This window comes from Malania oleifera, chromosome 1, assembly GCF_029873635.1.
Source record: "Malania oleifera isolate guangnan ecotype guangnan chromosome 1, ASM2987363v1, whole genome shotgun sequence".
In the NCBI taxonomy this organism is placed as follows: Eukaryota; Viridiplantae; Streptophyta; class Magnoliopsida; order Santalales; family Ximeniaceae; genus Malania; species Malania oleifera.
Genome location: NC_080417.1, coordinates 155649309 through 155669954, shown reverse-complemented (window position 1 = coordinate 155669954; position 20646 = coordinate 155649309). Strand labels below are relative to the sequence as shown.

General features: G+C 34.5%; 1 protein-coding gene across 10 annotated transcripts; it reads right to left on the bottom strand.

The window, feature by feature from the left end:
- Positions 1-3235: 3235 nt before the first annotated feature.
- LOC131168206 (vacuolar cation/proton exchanger 5-like) lies at positions 3236-19612 on the bottom strand. 10 transcript variants are annotated; one of them, XR_009140252.1, is made up of 14 exons: positions 19318-19593; positions 18749-18897; positions 18327-18587; positions 18176-18243; positions 18059-18087; positions 13291-13487; positions 12988-13200; positions 10772-10906; positions 9500-9616; positions 9371-9424; positions 6055-6171; positions 5258-5354; positions 4969-5109; positions 3236-3439 (listed from the first exon to the last, which is right to left on the bottom strand). XR_009140252.1 is itself a non-coding variant. In XM_058127528.1 (12 exons), the coding sequence occupies exons 1-12, from the start codon at positions 19351-19353 to the stop codon at positions 5084-5086; spliced, it is 1350 nt and encodes a 449-aa protein (XP_057983511.1). In that variant the 5' UTR covers positions 19354-19593; the 3' UTR covers positions 3494-5083. The 10 variants fall into 10 exon arrangements, 1 of the variants encoding a protein (XP_057983511.1); XR_009140246.1 differs by lacking the exon at positions 3236-3439 and adding an exon at positions 3494-4021 and having other exon boundaries at positions 18749-19138; positions 19240-19593; XR_009140248.1 differs by lacking the exon at positions 3236-3439 and adding an exon at positions 3494-4098.
- Positions 19613-20646: the final 1034 nt, after the last annotated feature.

Below are 20646 nucleotides of genomic sequence, written 5' to 3'. Positions count from 1 at the left end.
AAAGGTATGGAAACAAGTAGTAGTGGCTTTGGGTGTTAGTTGTATGGCAACAAATACATGGAAAGCCAGAGTTAATTTATAGTTTAGTTATGCAAGACAGGCCTCACACTTAGGCATTTTGGTAGGTCTCATACCTAACCTTATCATTTGGAGACTTTGGATTCGTCAATGTAGAGCCAGGATGGAATCAATTCATGATTCAGTGAGAACTGTGTGGCTTGATATTAAATATTGGCTCATTTCGAACAAGTTAACTAAATGTGCACCTACTTCTTGCATAGATATTGCAGTCCTTCGTACTTTAAATAACAATAACAAAACCAAGCCTTAGTCCTACTAAGTGGAGTCAGTCATATGAATCCTTTTCCGCCAATTTATGTGATCATGGACCATTTCTTTTAATAGATTCAAGGATATTAAATCTTTACTCACTATCTCCTCCCAAGTTATTTTAGTTCTACCCCTACCTCTTCTAATGCCCCCCACAATAACTAAGTCACTCTTTCTCACAAGTGCACTATGTGGCCTACGTTGCAAGTGTCCATATCATCTGAGTCGTCTCTCCCTTATCTTATCTTCTATAGGAGTTGCACCTAACTTATCACGAATATGTTCATTTCTTAATTTATCTTTCAATGTTATACCACTCATCCATCTAAGCATTCTCATCTCGGCAACTTTTACTTTTTGGATATTATGTTTCTTTGTTGCCCAAAATTCCGATCCATATAGCATTGCCGGTCTTATAGCTATCCTATAAAACTTCTCTTTCAATTTTAAGGGTATTATACGATCACATAGCAAACTTGAAGCACTTCTCCATTTTATCCAACCTGTTTTAACTCTATGCATTACATCATCTTCAATTTCTCCTTCAGCTTGCATAATAGATCCAAGGTATCGAAATCTACATATGCTATTTATTTCTTCATCATCAAGTTTAACTTTGTCTCCAATATTCCTCATATCATTACTAAAATTACATTTCATATATTCTGTTTTATTTCTACTTATCCTAAAGCCTCTAGATTTCAAAGCTTCTCTCCATAATTCTAACTCATCGTCTACTCCGTCCCTAATTTCATCAATTAATACAATATCACCTGCAAAAAACATACATCATGGAACCTCCTTTTGAATACTCCTAGTCAATTGGTTCATCACTAAAGCAAAAAGATAAGGACTCAAAGCAGATCCTTGATGTACACCTATGGTAATTGGAAATTCTCTAGGTGCCGCCCTTTTTATAAAAAAAAAAAATTGGAAATTCTCTAACTTCTTCGTCTATAGTCCTTACACTAGTCACTACTCCATTGTACATATCCTTAATGACTTTGGTATACCTACAACATATACCCTTTTTTTCTAAAACTCACCATAGAACTTCCCTAGGTATCATATCATATACTTTCTCAAGATCAATAAATATCATATGCAAGTCTGTCTTCTTTTTCCTAAACTGTTCTATTAATATTCTTAAAAGATAAATAGATTTCGTGGTAAATCTCACAAGTATAAAACCAAATTGATTTTCTGATATCTTCATTTCTAACATTAATCTTTGTTCAACTACCTTTTCCCATAGTTTCATCGTATGACTCATAAGTTTAATTCTACGATAGTTATTATAATTTTGAATATCTCCTTTATTTTTGTATATAGGTATTAAAGTGTTTTTCCTCAATTCATTTGACATTTTTTTAGTTTTTACAATTTTATTAAATAAATTAGTTAACCATATAATTATGTTATTACACAAGCATTTTCAAACTTTAATTGGGATGTTATCTGGTCCCATAACTTTCCCATTTTTCATCTTTTTTTAATACAAACTTGAGGGTTCATCGTCCTTGTGTAGTCAGATGGTGTAAACGTGAGATAGGCTAGGTTAAGTTGAATGTGGATGGAAGCTGTAGAGGTAACCCAGGTAATTGTAGTGGTGGAGGCGTGATAAGAGATGAAAGAAGATTATTTAAAGCAACTTTTTCCTTATTACTAGGTTATGGAACCAATAATAAGGCTTAATTGAAAGCGATTATTATAAGAATTAATCTGTGTAAAGATCTCAGTTTTGATTAAGTGGAGATTGCCTGTGACTCTACTTTATTGGTTCAGTGGATTAATTCTGAGAAGTGTTCGGCTTTGAACTTATGGGAATTGTGGGAAGAGTTTGTGTTAGCATTGAGAGATATACATTACAAAGTAGAACATATTTATAGGAAAGCGAATCAAAGTACGAATTTCTTTGCCAAGTAGGGTGAATCTGGTATATCTCAATCATGTAGTTGTCAAGATAAACTTCCACGACAGGTCAGGAGAATGATTCGATTGAATTTGTTGGGATTTTCTTCCTTGCGCTCGTGATGTTTTGTGTTGATGTTTGTGAAGATTGTAGTGGTTGATTTATTCTTAGAGATCTTCCGAAATTTTTTTTGTTTTCCACTTATTGTTGTTTAGTTTTTTTTTTTTTTTTTTAAAAAAGATTGACAACCAAATACATAACTTAATTTTATCATGCTTCTCACTCAAATTTTTTTATTGTGTTCCTTTCCTACTTCTATTCCACCTACTAATTTCTTTCTCTGCCCTTAATTTCTTCTAATAAAACGAAACCATCCCAGCAATAATTTTTCACACAACATTACATGACATAATTTTTGTGAAAGAAACAACACAGAACTTATAATCAAATTCAGTCCCAACCTTTTTCCGCAATTGAACCAATCTCAAGTAACTCGTGTAGCCCTGTAGGGAACAAGAAATAAGCCCATCCGTAGCCGTGGGAGAACCATTGTACATTAAGCACCAAAACGTTCATATTATCCCCAACACTGATGCAATTTACAATTTGAACCTTCATTTAAATTTAGTATAAATTTAGAAAAAATTGAATAAAATTGTAATAAATTTCAATCAAATCTGTAAAAAATCTAAATTCAAGTCCAAAATTCATGCTACTAGCACAACCTAATCTGGTGGCAAAGTTTAAAAAAGTCAAGCAGCCCATATTTTTCACTTACCTTTGTTTGGAAGTTTGAAGTTCAAATTTTGGACAAAGTGAATTATAAAATCATATTGAGCTTAATCCATATACAGTAATCCAAATGGGTAGTGTGCCCCCCAAATAGTGGCTCATTGGTATATTCTACTTGCCTCAGAGAACTGAAGAAGGTAAGAAATCAAAATTGGCAATACATACTAATGCTACATTTGGAAGCATAAATTTCGAGCCATAGATTTGAATTTGGGTAACTTTTGATAAATTTCAATATAATTTTATGTTATTTCTACAAATTCAAGCTCTCTCCAAACATAAGTTAACATTGCAGTAACCAGTTGTAGCTATGCTGGTACATTTCATTTCCACCAAAAGAAACACCAGAAATGAACAAATCGAACACGAACTAGTCAGATGCCTGGACCAAAATATTCAAGACTCCTGAGATTAAAGGAGATAGAATCAACATATCAACGGAGCAATGACATAAACATCTGTAGTAATTGGAATTCATTTCAATGTAGTCCACTGCTTTGCACCAGTTCAAAACCATTTCGTTTCTAAATAATGCTAAAAACAAGCGAGGAAAAAAAATGCAAAAGAAGCATAACTGAATAGAAAGATGATATTTGCATTTTTGAGAGACAAATACAGGAAAGGAAAATATAGTCACATTGATTGTAAATTGGGACCGGGGGTCATGTCATATATAGCAGCAGACAGCTGCATCAATCTAACATTAGTGGTTGTTAATTTAGACTTGAGGATTGGTCCTTGAAAAAATACATGCCTACAACCACATGCTGGCTCACCAAATCCTTTCTGGTCATCAAATTAGGTCTCTTGATCAACAGACAGGATGTGAATTCATCCACCATGAGTGTCAGGAATGCTGCATTGACCGTGGCCCTTCGTAACTCTTGGATCAAGCTTTCTTAAGCAACTGAGAGATGAATAGTGTCAGCGTCAGTAGCCCTAGACAAGGATAGCTCAGAAGAAGTCTGAGGAAGGCCTTTAGATCTGCTACAGCAGCACAAGACCCGAAATGACGATCATAATGCAGAAATCATGAGTTTTGGTTCATCTACAGATTTGGGCAACTAATGGGAAAGCATCATTAGGGATTTAGTAGCAGAGCAAATAAAACATGAAAAAAGTGGGATGTAAGGAGGAACAATTGTGCAGAGGAACCATCCAGACTCCAGAGACTGACATTTTTTTACTAGGTGCCTATATAATATATGGTTCAAAAGTTCCCCCAGATTTAACTCCATTTTGAAATTTTACATAGTAATGGCAAAAGTAATATGCTAAATCAGGAATTTGATCTACAAACAAAGACATCAGATGAAACTGGTAAGCACTTAATTCCATTTTGAACTAGCAGGAAAAGGCCTAGTGTCATTCTAGCATTCAAAACAGTGCATTTATTCTCCTGTACCTTCCTAATTTACAGGTTTTTACTGGCCACAGCCGGTATTTGGCTACTCCCAACCCACATTGGCCTATTCCACCAGAGTACTAATGGCTGATGCTGGAGAATGCTCAATAATTTTTTTGAGCATCAAATCAAAATTTAGAAGAATGTGTATGCCCTTGAGCAAAACAAGTATCTTAATGCCTGCATCTTCATGCAAGTCTCTCAGTGTATTCCAATCAAGTCAATGCAAAATGACTCGAATTGGAAATGTTAAAATTGGGGCCAAAATGAAAATCTCAAACGACAAGTGACAAAAACTTAGACAGTCATATGACAATATTATTAAAACAATTGTAAACCATCAATCATGATGAGTCCAGTTTCTATCAGTGAAGGTATTTTTGTCCCCTCAATTGCTATCCTCTACAATGTCGAAAAAATCAAAAGAATAAATTCTTCTACACTAAATAGAATTTTAGTTTCAAGATACAAGTGAATAGTAACTTCATAGTTGGAGCCTAAACAAAGAATAAAAAAATCAGCCAGGTACCTGAACTCGCATTGTTTTGAAACTTGAATCTAGAAGCTCAGGAAATTGAAGTGGCTGGATTTATAAATATGTACAGCAAAAATGGACAAAGGTCACCTCACGAGTTCACAGCTCTTCACAACCTTTTCAGGTGCTTGTCCTCTGCAAAGCAACAACTTCAAGTCAGTAAGCATGGCAATTCTATGATAAGACTACTCAAAGAATGTCACGTGTATTTTGGACAATTAGAGATAATCAATTAGTACAGGCAGTGCATCCATTAAGCATAACGAATTCACTAAAAACTGACCTACTGAAACAGGGTCAACGTGCACAAAGAAACTTGCAGCAACAATCAGATAGCAAAGAATGAGCATTAAACCTTTAAAATAATTAGCTGTTCCTTCCTGCAAAAAAAAAAACAATAAAAAGGGAAAAAACTTTGCAATGCTGTATAAGACATTAATGCAAAAATAATAGTGAACCTAATGCAGAGGAAAAATAGGAAAATATAGAGAGTATAAGGGGAGAAACAACAGGAACAAAAACAAAAAGAGAATGAAATGGATAACCATGGGGAAGAGAGAAAGAAATGAGGGAAATTTTGAGGGTCTCAGTATTCTGCAATAATTCTCCAGATTTACCAGTCTCAATACACACAGAAGTTGAGAAACAAGAGTTTTGGGTTTATTGTGATATTCACTATTTATGAGATCATTATACTTCATGGGAGGGTTTTTTGTAATTTGATAATGGTTTGGCATTTTGTGTCATTTGGACTTATGGTTAGAAAGGTCTCCAATTTTCATAGATTTTTACATGAAGTTCATATGGTTTTACTTTGAGTTCAAGTGAGCTCAGTCTTTGGTTGCAAGTTAGCCCATTACAAGTTCAGAAAGCTTCCATTTTAAAGACATTTGAGTGTGTTACTAGGTTCCTATGTCACCTAAGGCTTATTTTAGAAGGTTCTGAATCATGTGGGAATTTCTAAGAAGCATAAATACAGCCCATCAATGCATCAAAACATCATTGCTCTAGTTTCTTGATGATGACACTGCATACTGAAGCTTAGAGATATATATTTTTTTAGACCTTGAGAAAACAAACCTGCAGCAAGAAGGCTACAACTAATACAGTTATAAAAAGAGTAGCTGTCTCAAAAAGTTGAAAATTCAGGTCCATAGGACGGCCCATCATCCACCCAACGACCACACAAAAAGGAATCTGCAGATATTACAAGAATATAATTTTTAGAATATAAATTTGCAAGATATAATATCATAAAAATGTTGAGCATAATAACAACATTAATCATTGTGACAAGTATAAAACTATATCAATAAATGAGCCATCAAGACAAACTGTACTATAATAAATACAAGAAGACTTAAACTGCTATTAGCCAGCGAAATATGCAATGCGGCAGTAACATGATCAAGAAATTATGAATTAGATATTCCATGATCACCTTCCTAAAACCACATCCCACTCCAAGATATTTCTCTTTATTAATTTTCACATTATTGTTTTTTCAAGAGAGAGTGCAAAATTGTTTTGATGAGGCTTGTTCTCAATGTCAAAAAAGAAAAAGAAAAAATCTCTCATCACAATATATATTTTTATATATGAAGTCATATGCATGCAATAAGCCCCAATAGGAATGCAGTTGTGAAAATAATAATACATGGAAACTGAAACAAAGAACTCGTTGAACAACATATGGATCATGATGCTAAGACCATCATCATCATCAGTTTCTCACATTTTAATTTAAAAAATTTTCCAATTTGAAAACATAGTCAACAGGCAAATGATAAATTCTTCAAAAAGAGATGGGATCTTATTTATTTATTCTATTAATTATCTTTGGGCAGGGAAAAGGGGATGGGGTACTCATATGCTGATTACTTAATAATACAATTGAATATTTTCAATTATTCTTTCTATGTAAAAAAACTTATATTTTTTCAAATAAGTGCATAGCTCAGAGTCTGACATATTGGCATTCTTATTAACCATTAAGCATAAATTATACATTCTTTATTGCTATGTGTATATCAAGTCTCTTTGACATTTCCAAGCAAAATATAAATAAGTGCAGGGAAATAAAGCATTTTTATTCCCAACTCAAGAGAGTTATCATTGCTGGTCGCTCCCTTCCTGTTATTGTCCCAGAAAGGATAGCATTTATACCATGATGAAACACTCCCTAAATTATAAAAAGTTCCATACCTGTCCATGAATGATAAATCCATAACATAAAGAACAAATTGTTGAGGAAAACAGGTTTCGACATCCTGGTGCCACAAAACTTGAGCTGATGCAATCCCCCCAAAAAAAAGGATAAGGTATTATGTATAAGTAAAACTGAATTAAGCTCAGCCTTGGCTGGACACATGTTGGGTTTCAGTGGGAGCCACGTGGGTTTGGGTTGCCCAGGTCGGATTCATGGGTCATGTTGTTGCCATAAGAGTTTTTTTTCCTATTTTTATGTTGCTGCATGGGGAGCGCAGCCTCTCAGGATGCTAACATCCCAGATAAGGGGAACAGAGGCCTTCATGGCGCTTAGGCGCTGCTGTTCCTGCAGCTGGTTGCAGTTGGTGATGAATAGGAAGTACCTTGCTCTGGTGGTTTCCTTAGGGCTAAAATTATGTTTTCATTTGTTTGTTATTATCAAGGTTGGGGCATCTTGGTTTTAGTCAGCAGCAGGGCTGGCTGCTGGGGTCAAGGCAGTGGCTAAGGATGCATGAGGCAAATGGTTGATAGAGGTTCCCACAGATTCGGCAGTGGCTTCAATACTCCAAACTCTTATCTTCTTCAACTCCCTCCCTCCCTCTCTCCCACACCAGCAGCAGATGGTTGGTGGAAGAGGTGCCCACAGGTTGAGCAGTGGCTTCAATTGTTCAATCTCTTTTATTCTTCAAGTCCCTCCCCCTGCCCCTCCCCCCACAAATTATGGCCTCCTTCTTGGCCACTTTGCCACTCTGTAAGGCCCCAAACTGTGATATTCACTGCCCTGGTATTTGAATTCATCATCCGTAATTGTTTATATTAAGCACTGAAATTGAATAATCAAACAGATGGAACAGATTTGGGTAATTTAGAGTTGTCATTGCTTAATCCCTTTAAGGAGTCCCTCCTGAAATTATGATTATTTCATCCCGCTATCTTATTATTATCATCATTATTTTATTTTATTTTTACTTGAAGCGCAATAAATTGATATCTTGTGCAAATAAGACACCAAATATTTTTCTTTTGTTTTTTCCCCTTTTCTTTGGGTGACTCACATATTTGGATGGAGGTGTTGCTAATTCATGCGTATCTGTATCCTTTATGTAGTCTTGCACTGAATTTGAATTTACATAAATATTTATTTTTATTTGTCTATGACTATTAGCTTTCAGACTTTTTGCCCATACTTTCAGTTTCTTTTTTATATTGTAAATTTTGTGTGGATTGTAAACTTTCCAAAATGAATTGAGGTGGAGGTTTAACAATTAACTTGGGCAAAATACTCAATGCAATATTTTTTTGAAACTCATGCAATTTTTATTTTTCAGGATTTTACATTTAAATTTGCTCCACTGTGTAGCATGGGTATTTTTACTAGTTATAAAATATAACTGAAGTTAAAATAACCTTATCCTAAATCCTAATATTTAACCAAGGAGGCCTTCTGTTGTGCCCTCTCTCAGCTAACCAAAATGACACAAAGAGCCAATAGATTTTCTTACCTCTGCTTCAAATAAAAAACTTGAAAGATGAAAGAATACTGTGAAATTTAAAAAATAGATTTGATTTTAAAATTTCAAGTCCTGCAACGTCATTATCCATGTTTCCATACAACCATGCCATAGATTCTGTAGGAGTGTAAGTGAGTCAAGCTTGCTTATGAGCTACTTGAGCTCAACTCATCCTACATCTTGACCCAACCCATTTCCACTTGAGTTCAAGTTGAGCTCGAGCGACTCGAGTAGCTTGATAAGCCAAGTTTAAGTTTTTGCAATACTATTCAAGTTTAAATGAGCTTTTTAATTTTATTATTTCTATAACATATGTAATCTAATATATACTATTTTACTTATCAAAAAATATATATATCACAAAAGTGAACTAAGAACTTGCAATTGAATCAAGCCCAAGTTCAACAATTTTAAGATTGATCAAGTTCAAGCTCCGAATCAAAATTTTAGACTCGAGCCAAGTTCAAGTATCCCACTGCACCAACTCGAACCTAGGCTATGATGCGTAAATACTAAATTTAGATCTAGAAGTCTACATTTTATTTATCTTATAACTTACCCCTGCATTTCCATCCAACCAACTTATGCAATAGGTTATAGTTTGATGCATCAGCATGCATTGTAAATATGAAATATAAATTCTCAAGTCTATATTTACTTTATTCCTATTAACTTACCCCAAACATGGATATTTGTGTTGATGATCCTATTGCCACTCCCAAAGAAATGTCCTGCAAAGAAAATTAAGTGAATTATATAAAAGGCATACAAATAAAAATTTAGAAGACAAGCAGATAAATTCTTACAAGCTTGTCTTTCATGGCAAACATTATTGCACTTGCATGCTCAGCAGCATTCCCCACAATTGGAAGCAAGATAACACTAATAAAAGCAACTGGCATTTTCCATGCAACAGATGCTCCCTACAAGACAATTAACAAACCAGAAGTAAGCTTGTGAACGTAAGATCGTAGAAGCAAAAAACCAATTTCCTAAATATAAAGCCTAAAGGACTAAAATTTTTATTTTGATGGAAATTTCAAGGTCTCCATTTATGGAAATTTTGATTTCAATTTTCAAAAAACACTAGAAACATATAAGCAATTATGGAACTGTAAACGAAACTTATAATGTGTGAAAGGAACTGGCCCCTCACTCCCTCAATCTCTTGTTAATAAGGATTCCACCCAACCACCCGAGGGCTAGGTTTGACCATAAGGCTTGCAGATATCTAAGGGCTATGATCTTTTATTATGTGGATCATGTCTCAATTACATCAAACTTTTTGCAGTAGCTCCTTTCTTTCCTCTTTGGGCTTATAACATTATGGTTGGGAAATATTTAAATAGATAATTGTGCAAAATATAGAAAAAAAAATAAAAACACCAGTTTTTTCTCAAATTTTTCAGTTTTTCTTTGAAATTTCTGAAATTTTGGCCAAAATTTTGCATAAAAGAAATTGAAACTCAATTTCATTTCAAAGTCTCCCAAAATCCAGAAGTTTGACCAAATTTTGGCAAAATTTCCTAAATTTAAGACTACGCATAAAATGATACCAATTCTCATGAGCATTGTTTGCCAAAAAAAAATGTTACAGCATAGATGAGTGGCAACCACTTCTAATAGACCAATAGGAAAAGGAACCAAGATGGGGAAAAACCAAAAGAATAGGAAATCAGAAGATGTACTTGGATCAACGAAAGTGAAACTTAAATTGAAATAAACAATGTCCACAAAGTAAAAAGAGTTTTAACATTAGCCATCAACCTAATGCAACCATAGTCCTTTCCTTTGCGACAGATTACGAAAAAAAATGGCAATATCATGACACAAGTGGAATCATGTGTGTCAAGAAGCATTTACCACAAACAAGGATTCAAGTTAGCATTGATAACACTACACCATACAATAGATTGCATATTTTAGTGGGTCCTAGATGCATCTAGGAAAATTAAGATTAAACTGTCTTTAGAATACTGGCTTAGTCATCATTCAAAAGAAAAATACAATGAAAAATTTGAAATTTATGTACTAGTATTCTCAACCAGCAATGGGAAATTCCAATAAACAAAAGTTACCTGTATGGCATCAACTAGATAATCTGATAAAAATGAGATCCAAGCAGTCAAAATTGAAAGCCAAATTATTGATTCCCATTTAGAGATCTCAGGAGCTTCATCATCATCTGAGTTATCATCACTCTGACTTCCTTCCTAAACTCATTCCATTTATCATATGATCAATACATAGCTAATGGGGGAAAGAACAAAAGTAGAAGAATAATGCACATTGCTCAATAATGATAAAAGAATGTCAATACGGATATACTATAGAAAAGCATAGACAAGTTGAAAAAACTTGAAAAATCACTAGCCAAGCATTTGTGTCACTAAATTTTTTTGATAGGAAATCAGCCTACAGCAACATTTATCCTCTCTAAGCTGACTAATTGTATTTTATAGACTCTAGCTCTGTAAGACCCCAAATACGGCATAGGCAGAGCTACAAATTAAACCTGATTAGATATTACATTCCTTTTATAGAAAACGAAGCTTTATTGAAACTTGGACAGAGAAACGGATACAATAATAAGAAGTCGTCATTCATTGAAAATGAGAAAAGTAAAACCAGCACCAACTTAATAGAGCCACCCAGTATGTATTAACATGTGTTATCTTATAGAAGTAGAACTTCAGATATTTGGTTAAAGCAAAGTCTCTCTCACGCAGAGCATGTTAACAGAAACTTGGGATACTTTGTACCCAAGCGATTATAATTCATGTGGGGAGTGGGGGTATAGCACTTAGCAGTAAGGTAAATTAGTAGTCATTCCTCAATTTTAGTGGTCATCAACAAGTCCATAGAATAACTACATGAATTAGGATTTTATTGGTTGCAAGTAGAAACCTCACACCTAATTTAGGATGAAATAAGATAACTATAACTGGTCATTAGGCACCACTAAATCACGTCATTAAGCACACTAAGTTAGGATTCTATTGGTTGCAAGTATGAATACGTCATTAACCACCACTAAATTATACAAAGCTATGATGAGAAGAAGAGGAATTTGGAAAACACAACAAGGTAATTATGACTGGTCATTTCAAAGCCTCTATCCTGGAAAAATCAAAGAATTAACTCCATGAATTAGGATTTTATGGGTTGCAAGTATGAAATAGCAAACATCACACCTAATTTAGGTTCAATAAGTGAAGGGTAAAACATAACAACACCCTAATTAGTGACACCACAGAAATTCAACTCCAGCTAGTTATAATCTATTACAATGTTTTAGAAGACAAAGGTGTCTTAACCCTTATGAGGTGAGGGATATGCCATTTGAGAATTTCATATTTTTAGGCAAAAAATATGTAAATAGATTACATATATTTTTAAAAATAAAGAGAAAAAAAAATTACAATGAAATTTAAAAAAAAAAAAAACGAGAATAATTTTTAAATTACTTATTAGTCATTCAAAAGATACTAAATTAAATTCATCAAATAAAACATGCCAAGAGATAGTTATAACATCACAAAATTGAGATTATTTCATGATCTAAAATGGGGCTCACGATTATTTTGGAAAGGTTGAGGTGCAAGGGTCTTAGAGATCAAGTCATATTAGGACATTCCTTTCCATATAAACATGTGAGCCTCAACTTCAAAGGCACAAAAGGTGTGCCTCTTGTTCAAATGCACAATTTAAAACTTGATACACATTATTAGCCCACAACCTAATAGCTTAAACTTTTAGGTAAAGTAGTATTCTAACATGGTATCAAAGCAAGTTACCAAGAGGTCCTACGTTCTAGTCTCCTTGCCCATGTTTACTGTGTGGTGTTTAAAAAATTACTTATTCCCTGTAATGGGTGTTATTTATTATGGGTTTATCTCTCCAAGTGCTGTCGGGCTACATATGTAGGGGAAGTGTTAAAGCTTGATATACATTGGTAGCCCGCAACCTAATAGCTTAAGCTTTTAGGTGAAGTGGTAATCTAATAGCATAAGTCTTGCGCTGCATTTGGAAGCATGGATTTTGGGCCTTAGATTTGGATTTTTGTGGATTTGAACAAAATTCAATAAAATTTTCTATTACATTTTTCCCAAATCCAAGGCCTCTCCCAAGCATAGGCTTAGTATATAATTCATTGGCCTTTGTGGGATTTGGTATTCTAGATTGAGACTTAGGGAGTTTTGGCAATGCCTGACTTGAAGAGAGCCTCGATTGAGCCTTATAAAATATTGATCTACAATAAACTTAAATGTGGAAAAATATTAAGGAAATTTACCTCAGTAATAGGAGCATATAAATCATTTTGAGTCTTTAACTGGAAAACAAGATATGCAACATATGCTATAAGCATAACACAGCTGCTAAACCTTGAAAGAGACAACTCTGACTTTCCAAAATGCACTTCAGTGTGTGTGAAGTGCAAAACAGCAGGAAAGAGCAGGCCCATGACAGCCATCAATAACAACCCAGAGTTCACAATAGCAGTTCCCTGCGCTCCATAATAATGTCAAAACATAAATAACAAGATAAAAAAATAAAAGTAAAAAAGGACCCTAGAAAATAACAATAATATAGTTACCTTGTTAAACAACTGTTCCTTCTTATGATAAACAATCCCACCACTGAAAAATGCACATCCAAGCACCAGCAACATGTTAGAAAGAATAGAGCCTAACAATGACTGTTGAACAACGCGGATCATTCCAATTTGCAGTGCATGAATTGATATAATCAGTTCTGTTGCATTCCCAAAAGTAGCATTTAGAAGACCCCCAACTGCAATTTATAATTCAAATATTTCAGTAATAACCCCAGCCAGAAAAGGATGGATGGTCATCTGACAGCTTTTTCAAACAAGATCAGACCATCCTACAGGTTAAAATGAAAGATGTTGAATGACATTAATTCAGTCATGAATAAACACTATATATATATATACACACACACACAAACAAACAAACATTATGCACACATACACAGAGAACTCTTTATTATCAAGACAACCAATAAGTCTGTTATACCATAATTTTGTATTCCATTGGAATGGGATGTTAGAAATGGTGGGATGCTTCCCATACTTCCTCCTCATTCTCATATCCCAGATTCTCACTGGAATTGGATGTGTCATAAAGTACTAGAATTTGAAGTAGCATTTAAAAACATAAACTCATAAAGAATGAATCTATATTGACCAGCAGGGAAACAAGTAAAAAATTTCAGCATACAAGAGCAATGGCGAAACTTTTTTCCTAGGTAATTAATTGCACACAATTAAGGACATTTTCCTGTCCTAGCTTAAGAGCTATTAAATCCTCTCTCACTATCTCATTCAATATTATTTTAGGTCGACCTTTACCCTTTCCACTACGAGTAACAATAACTAGCTCACTCCTCCTAACTAATGCAATATTTGCCCTGCGTTTCAGATGCCCAAACCATCTAAGCCGCCCCTCCCCTATCTTATCTTCTACAAGCTCTATGCCTAAATTATTGCAATTATGTTTATTCCTTAATTTATCTTTTAATGTTATACCTGTCATCTACATTAGCATTCGCATTTTGGAAACTTTCCCTTTTTGGATATGTTGTTTCTTAGTTGCCCAACATTTTGATTGATAGAGCACAGTTGGTTTTATAGTGTAGTCCTATAGAACTTTTCTTTTAATTTTAAAGGTATTCTATGATCACACGGCATGCTCGAAGCCCTCCTCCATTTTATCCAACCTATTTTAACTCTACGTATTACATACTCTTCAATTTCTCCTTTCTCTCGCATAACAGATCCAAGGTAAAGAAATCTACTAGTGCTATTATTTCGTGATAATCAAATTTAATTTTATCTCTAATATTCCTCCTTACTCAACTAAAATTACATCTCATATATTCTATCTTATATCTTCTTATCCTAAAACCTTTGGACTCTAAAGTTGTTCTCCATTGTTCCTCTTGGTCTACTACACTCTTACGTTCATCAATCAAATGCAAACAACACACCATGGGATCTCTTTTTGGATATTCCTAATGAGTTCGTCAATCACTAAAACCAAAGATATGTGCTCAAAGTAGAACCTTGATGTACACCTATTGTGATTGGGAATTCTCTAGACTCTCCTTTTGCAGTCTTAACACTAGTAGTTACTCAATCATACATATTCTTAATGACATCAGTACATCTACTTCCCTATGTACTATATCATAAACTTTCTCTAGGTCAATAAAAACCATATGCAAGTCCATCTTCTTTTACCTAAACTTTTCCATTAACCTTCTTAAAAGACAAATAGCTTTCCTTCTCAATCTCCTAAACATAAAACCAAATTGATTCTCTGAGATTCTCAATTTATAATCTCACTCTTTGTTCAATTACTCTTTCCCATAGTTTCATCCTATAATTTATAAGTTTGATTCCATGAGTTATTACAATTTTGGATATCAACTTTGTTTTTGTATATAGGTATTAACATGTTTTTCCTCCATTCCTCTAGCATCTTCTTGATTTTTATAATAGTGTTGAATAACTACTTACCCATATACTTGCATTATCCCTCAAGCATTTCCAAACTTCAATTGGGATGTTATCTAGTCCTATAGGCAGCTTTCCCACTTTTCATCTTTTCTTTTTTTTTTTTTTTGTCTAGACAACAAAAGAAATTCATTGATAGAACAAGAACGCACTAGCAGAAGAATAAGGCATCTCCTTTCAAAACTCTGGGTTACCCTAGAAAAATGAAAAGTGAAAAACCAAGACGAATTTTAAAACAACCCAAAATAATCAGCACGCCATATCAATTCAAAATGGAAAGCCACTCACATCGAATATAAAAAAAAATGCATCTCCATAAAGTTCCCATGACCCACACACCAAAGCGAAGCCAAATGGTGAATCTTCTTCCACACAAGCAAAAAAGACAACTTCTTCCTTGAAAAAATGCACGCATTTTGCTCCATCCACAAACCCCAATATACAGCAAATAAGGCACAATTGCGTGACTCCTTACCCTCCTTTTTCCTACCAAAAACTCCTCCATTGTCTTTCGACAAACTCAGGATTCTCCAAAATAATTAAATAGCTGGCTCCAAATCCTCCGAGCAAAATCACAATGTAAGAGAAAATGTGGAGCAGTTTCTTTTTTTTTAGGAAATAGTACAATCTTGGGAAAATAGGAGGCTTGGGTCGCACTATATTAGGGGTGTGCATAATTCGGTGAAAACCGAATTAACCAACCAAATACGGTCGGTTCAATTTGGTTAATTTTTAATTCAGTTTAGTTCGGTTTTGTATTTCGGTTAACCGATTTAACCAAATTATATAATTAATTAATAGTTAAATATAAATTAAATATTGAAAGCATACAATCATATTTTTTCCTATAATTAATTATAATTTGATTTGGTTAATCGAATTAACCGAAAATCCAGTTCAGTCGGTTAAGGTTCACGCATTAATGGTAGTTCAGTCGGTTCGGTTATGATGAATAGTTAATCGAATTTTTTCGATTAATTTAGTCAATTGGTCGAATTGGCTGAACCAGCCAATTGCACACCCATACATTATATACACAAGATGAGGCTGCCCCAGCTTGTAGATTGGCGATGTGGGACAACTGAGTCTGCTTGCTTCTCTACACTCCAAGCAGAATGGCTACTTTGTTGCTGCTGCTTGCCTCCCAAAAAACAATCCCGCCATCCCACATCAATTACGCATGGGAAGGGAATAGGCTTCCCTTCCTATAATATTAACTCCTAGTTCATTAATTACTCCTAACACAGTTATTGTTAGGCTAACACTGTAGGCCCATGTGAAGCTAGAGGTCCTTGTGAAATTCAAAATGCAGCCCAAAACCTTGAAAACCAAAGCTAACTGAACCGGACTGAGAAACCGGCAGTTTGGTTTTTTCATTAACCGACAGTTTATGATTCAGTGTTGGTTCATGACATTTAAAAACTGAAATTTTCGGTTTGGTTGTCGATTTTGTCAATTACCAAACCGAATAAAACCAATTACACCCGCTAAAAAGAATGATGGAAAATTGTGTTAACCCACATGTTTATACACTACAACATCATTCTAATTTATTAGAAAGACTAAAACTAGAAAATTATAAACACATGCCTAATGTATAAGGTACACTTTGATTATCATTTACAATTGCAAATGACACCATCTCCTTTTTCTTTCTCAGGACCTTAGAATCTTCTCTAATGTGCTCTAACTATTTCACAAAATTTTATAAGGTTTATGATCAAAGGATTAATTTATCCAAGAATAAGATTGTAGGTATTAAAAGTGATTCTAATGTTCCTTCCCATTTTGCTTATGTGGCAAGTTGTGTATTTTAGGTTGTCCCCTAGTGTATTTGGGTGTTCCTTTGAGTGGTAGTCCTACTTCCATCTCATTTTAGGTTGAGACTTGAGAAAGCCTCTAGAAGATTGGAGAGGTGGAGAGGTTCTTATTTTACTTTTGAGGGTCGTGTTACTTTGATTCAATTGGTTTTAAACATGGTTATCAAAATCCCAATCTAGATCATCCGCAATCCTATGATCCCTTGATTTAGAAATGTTACCAGGTAGGGTAACATTTTCTAGGCCTCATTTCACATCCAAAAGTTCTCCATTGATTGAAGTTTGACAAAACAAGCAAAGCAATCGGCATACTTGTTTGCCTCCTCTCTCACACACACACACACAGCAATTGATTTGTTCTCTGGCATCAACCTCCAATTAGGGTCAAATGGATCCATCCCACGGCTAGCTTCCCTACATCCCTCTCACTCAAGCTCACGAATTTTAAAATTTATTGTGCACAGTTGCTGGCCAATGCTCAAAATATTCAATCCAATCACTCTAGCATCCTATAAAGAGTCAAGGAGTCATTTCTTTCCATCAACAGTAATTCTCAATTCTAATTTGGTTCTTCTCCCATTTCTAGTCATTCTAATTCATTGTTAGTTAGAAAATAACAGTATGACTTAGCTTTTTTTTTCAATGAAGCCCTCGGCATCAATTTAAGGGACATTAGAGGGAGTAAATATTACTGTTTGTGCATCTAACAAAATAATCATTAAACACATACCTCCCTCCTCCTCATCCCCTCCCCCAAAAAAAAGGGGGAAAAACACTTGTTTGCATACTTATAAAAGCAAATTCCATAGACAATTCACGATTTCTAAGACATTCACAATTTCTAATAAAAAATTAGCAAGATAAAGTAAAATTTTTTTATCAGAAAATAGAAATATTATTAAAAAATGAAGGATGAAGGCACCAAGGGAACGCCACCTAAGTACAACGGAAAAAATAAAAAACAATATAACCCTCACTGCAGGTAACATGTTATGAAGAACTACCTGTAGGTCCAGTGAAGAATGCCAGCTGCCTACATCAGAGCAATACAAGCAATATTAGAAATTTAAATTCCAAGTTTTCTTACAAGAAAATAGAAGAAGGAGAGACATGAAATATACTCCGTAGCATAACCTAAACGCTCAGCCAAAGGTGTAATGCCCAATAAGCAAAGGAAGAAGACCCAACCCTGCCATCCACTTTAACATTAGTAAAAACATATATAAACAGTGAATGCAACAATAGAAAACAGTATAGAAAAATGCAGCTCACTTGATGGCCACTAAATGAATGAACCAGGACTGCTAAAGGCCCAAATGGCAAAAGCAAATTGAGTTTGTTTGAGAATATAACAATCTTTAGGCTGCTACAAACACTGTTCCGGGAGAATTTAACATTGGAAACTTGTGAACCTCCTGAAGGAGATCCATGTTGAGTTGCATGGAGAGAATTTGTCTTGTGAGCCGACGTCTGGGGACTGAAAAGATTCTCCTCCTCAAACTCATGCATTGATTTATCATCCAGCGTTCCCATCTGTCATAATGAATGTCTCTTCATTTAGAAATCATCACCAGGAACACTCTAACTAACTAAAAATAGACCGAGCGGTTTAGACACCGAAGTTGGCTAACATGGCATGCCACCAGACACGGCTCTGCCAGCCAGCAGATTAAACAAAGTAGGGAGAAACTTACTTCGAGATGGGACTGTACTCCAACTAATTGTAGTTTGTAATCCATTTACTTCTAAACAAAACACAAGAAGCAATCCATATGAAGCTATGAAGGTCTAGGTTCTCCAACATCAAATAAAGCAGCAGATCCTAGCATTCGAAATAAGGCTGCTGCAAAAATAACAACAAAGCCAGCAAGGACGCTTTCAACGCGATAGAAATTAAAATTTCGTCGAGAACTTCTGAACTCCTCAAGAAATGGACAACTATTGGCAATGCAATAAACAACTAAATTCGAATTCCATTACAAAATTATTGATATTATAAACATTCCTTTGAACGATCTAATCGCCTCAGAATCCTTCCTCCGGATTAGTGCAGAAAATCATCTCGATTGAATGATTCTAACACACTACATCAAAATTACATGAATGCGCGATTATAAATTCAAGAATACACAAGCATACAATAATTCTTTTTTCAGAAATTTAAAAATTTTCAAATCCAACCTACTTTTCTCAACAAGATCCGTGATCTGCGTAAACTACAAGGAAAATGAGAGGTTGAGGGGGATCTAAGCAATGAGCAAACCTGGATGAGTCGAGAATGAGAACGATCGCAAGCCATATGAGGAATTTAGAGGTGATTAAAGTCAAAGCAAGCGCAATAATCAAGTTCTTTGTGGATTCGATCGAGAGGCTGCGATGCTAAAACTAGGGGGCTTCTCCTCCTCCGTCGTCTTCGTTTGCAAATGCATCTGGCAGTTTCTGCTGGACGGGTTTCGCAACAATTCCAGCGAGAGAGGGACCTTATAGTGGTTTCTTATCGTATGAACCCCGCACCCAAGCAGGAATCTGCAAGTAGCTGCCGCATACCAACACACTCTGACCCTGTACCGTTTATTTATTTATTTATTTATTTATTCATTGTTTGAAAAGTTGGCGTCCCCACGATTGATTTTATTGAAGGTGATTTTCATTTTCATCCTAAAAAATTATTTAATTAGCTAGCAAACCGCGTCTTGTTTTAAATATTCAATTAGCTGTCTACATAATTCTCAAAATCTTATTCTTAAATGTTAAAATATAACTGTATTTTCTGTTTTGATCATTTCATCTTCGTTCATTCATTTGTAGAGATATTTTGAGATTTTAGAAAATCGAAAAATCAATTGCAGTGTTCTCTTTTTAATTGTTTAGGTTTAAATAGTCAATTGCAGTGTTCTCTTTTTAATTGTTTAGGTTTAAATAGCTATTTAAAATTTAGCATGCTTCAATGAATATTAACTTACCATTTTTGTTGTTGACGGTTGAACGATAAAAAAAATTTTACCAACTTTTTTTAGTAAAATAATTATTTAATGAAGGTTTGAAATTTTTGTTTTAGCGTTGAAATTTTAGAGCATGTCAAAGTCTTATAGTTTAGTTTTGCATTGGAATTTAGAAAATAATGTCTTTTCTTCCTTCCCCTACTCCCTACTCTTTTCGTAATTTTCTCCTTCAACATACCTCTCTACGGACCACCATAGAGGTCCGGCACTAACTCTATACAACCACCCCTACAATATTACGTAATCGTACAAAATATGTATTACACAAAATAAATCATTTGGACCCGATTTGAAAATTTATATATATGTGTAGCAGATGAGTAAACAAACCCTCGTGAATAAGATGGGTTGAACCTTAGAGGGCACAAGACATAGGTAAGTAATGTGTATTATAAATTCATGTAATTGATGAGTTTCTTTCAAAAGCAATCAAATTGTGAATAATTATACAGACATAGTTAATATGAAATCTAGTTTTACTCTATTCCAACAATAAATGATTTTTTTTAAGGTGATTAGCAAATTCGTGTGAGAGAGGTAAATGAACATAGGTTATTATTTGGTTGGGTGGATTGTCAAGAGTGGGCTAT

What these genes read in the sequence shown, in the direction of transcription:
- LOC131168206 (XM_058127528.1), bottom strand. Translation starts at nt 19,353, where the DNA reads ATGGCTTGCGATCGTTCTCATTCTCGACTCATCCAG. An exon ending in ATTCATTTAGTGGCCATCAA is followed by an intron (nt 18,244 to 18,326) that starts GTGAGCTGCATT and finishes AGTGGATGGCAG; the next exon opens with GGTTGGGTCTTCTTCCTTTG. An exon ending in CGTTTAGGTTATGCTACGGA is followed by an intron (nt 18,088 to 18,175) that starts GTATATTTCATG and finishes GCTCTGATGTAG; the next exon opens with GCAGCTGGCATTCTTCACTG.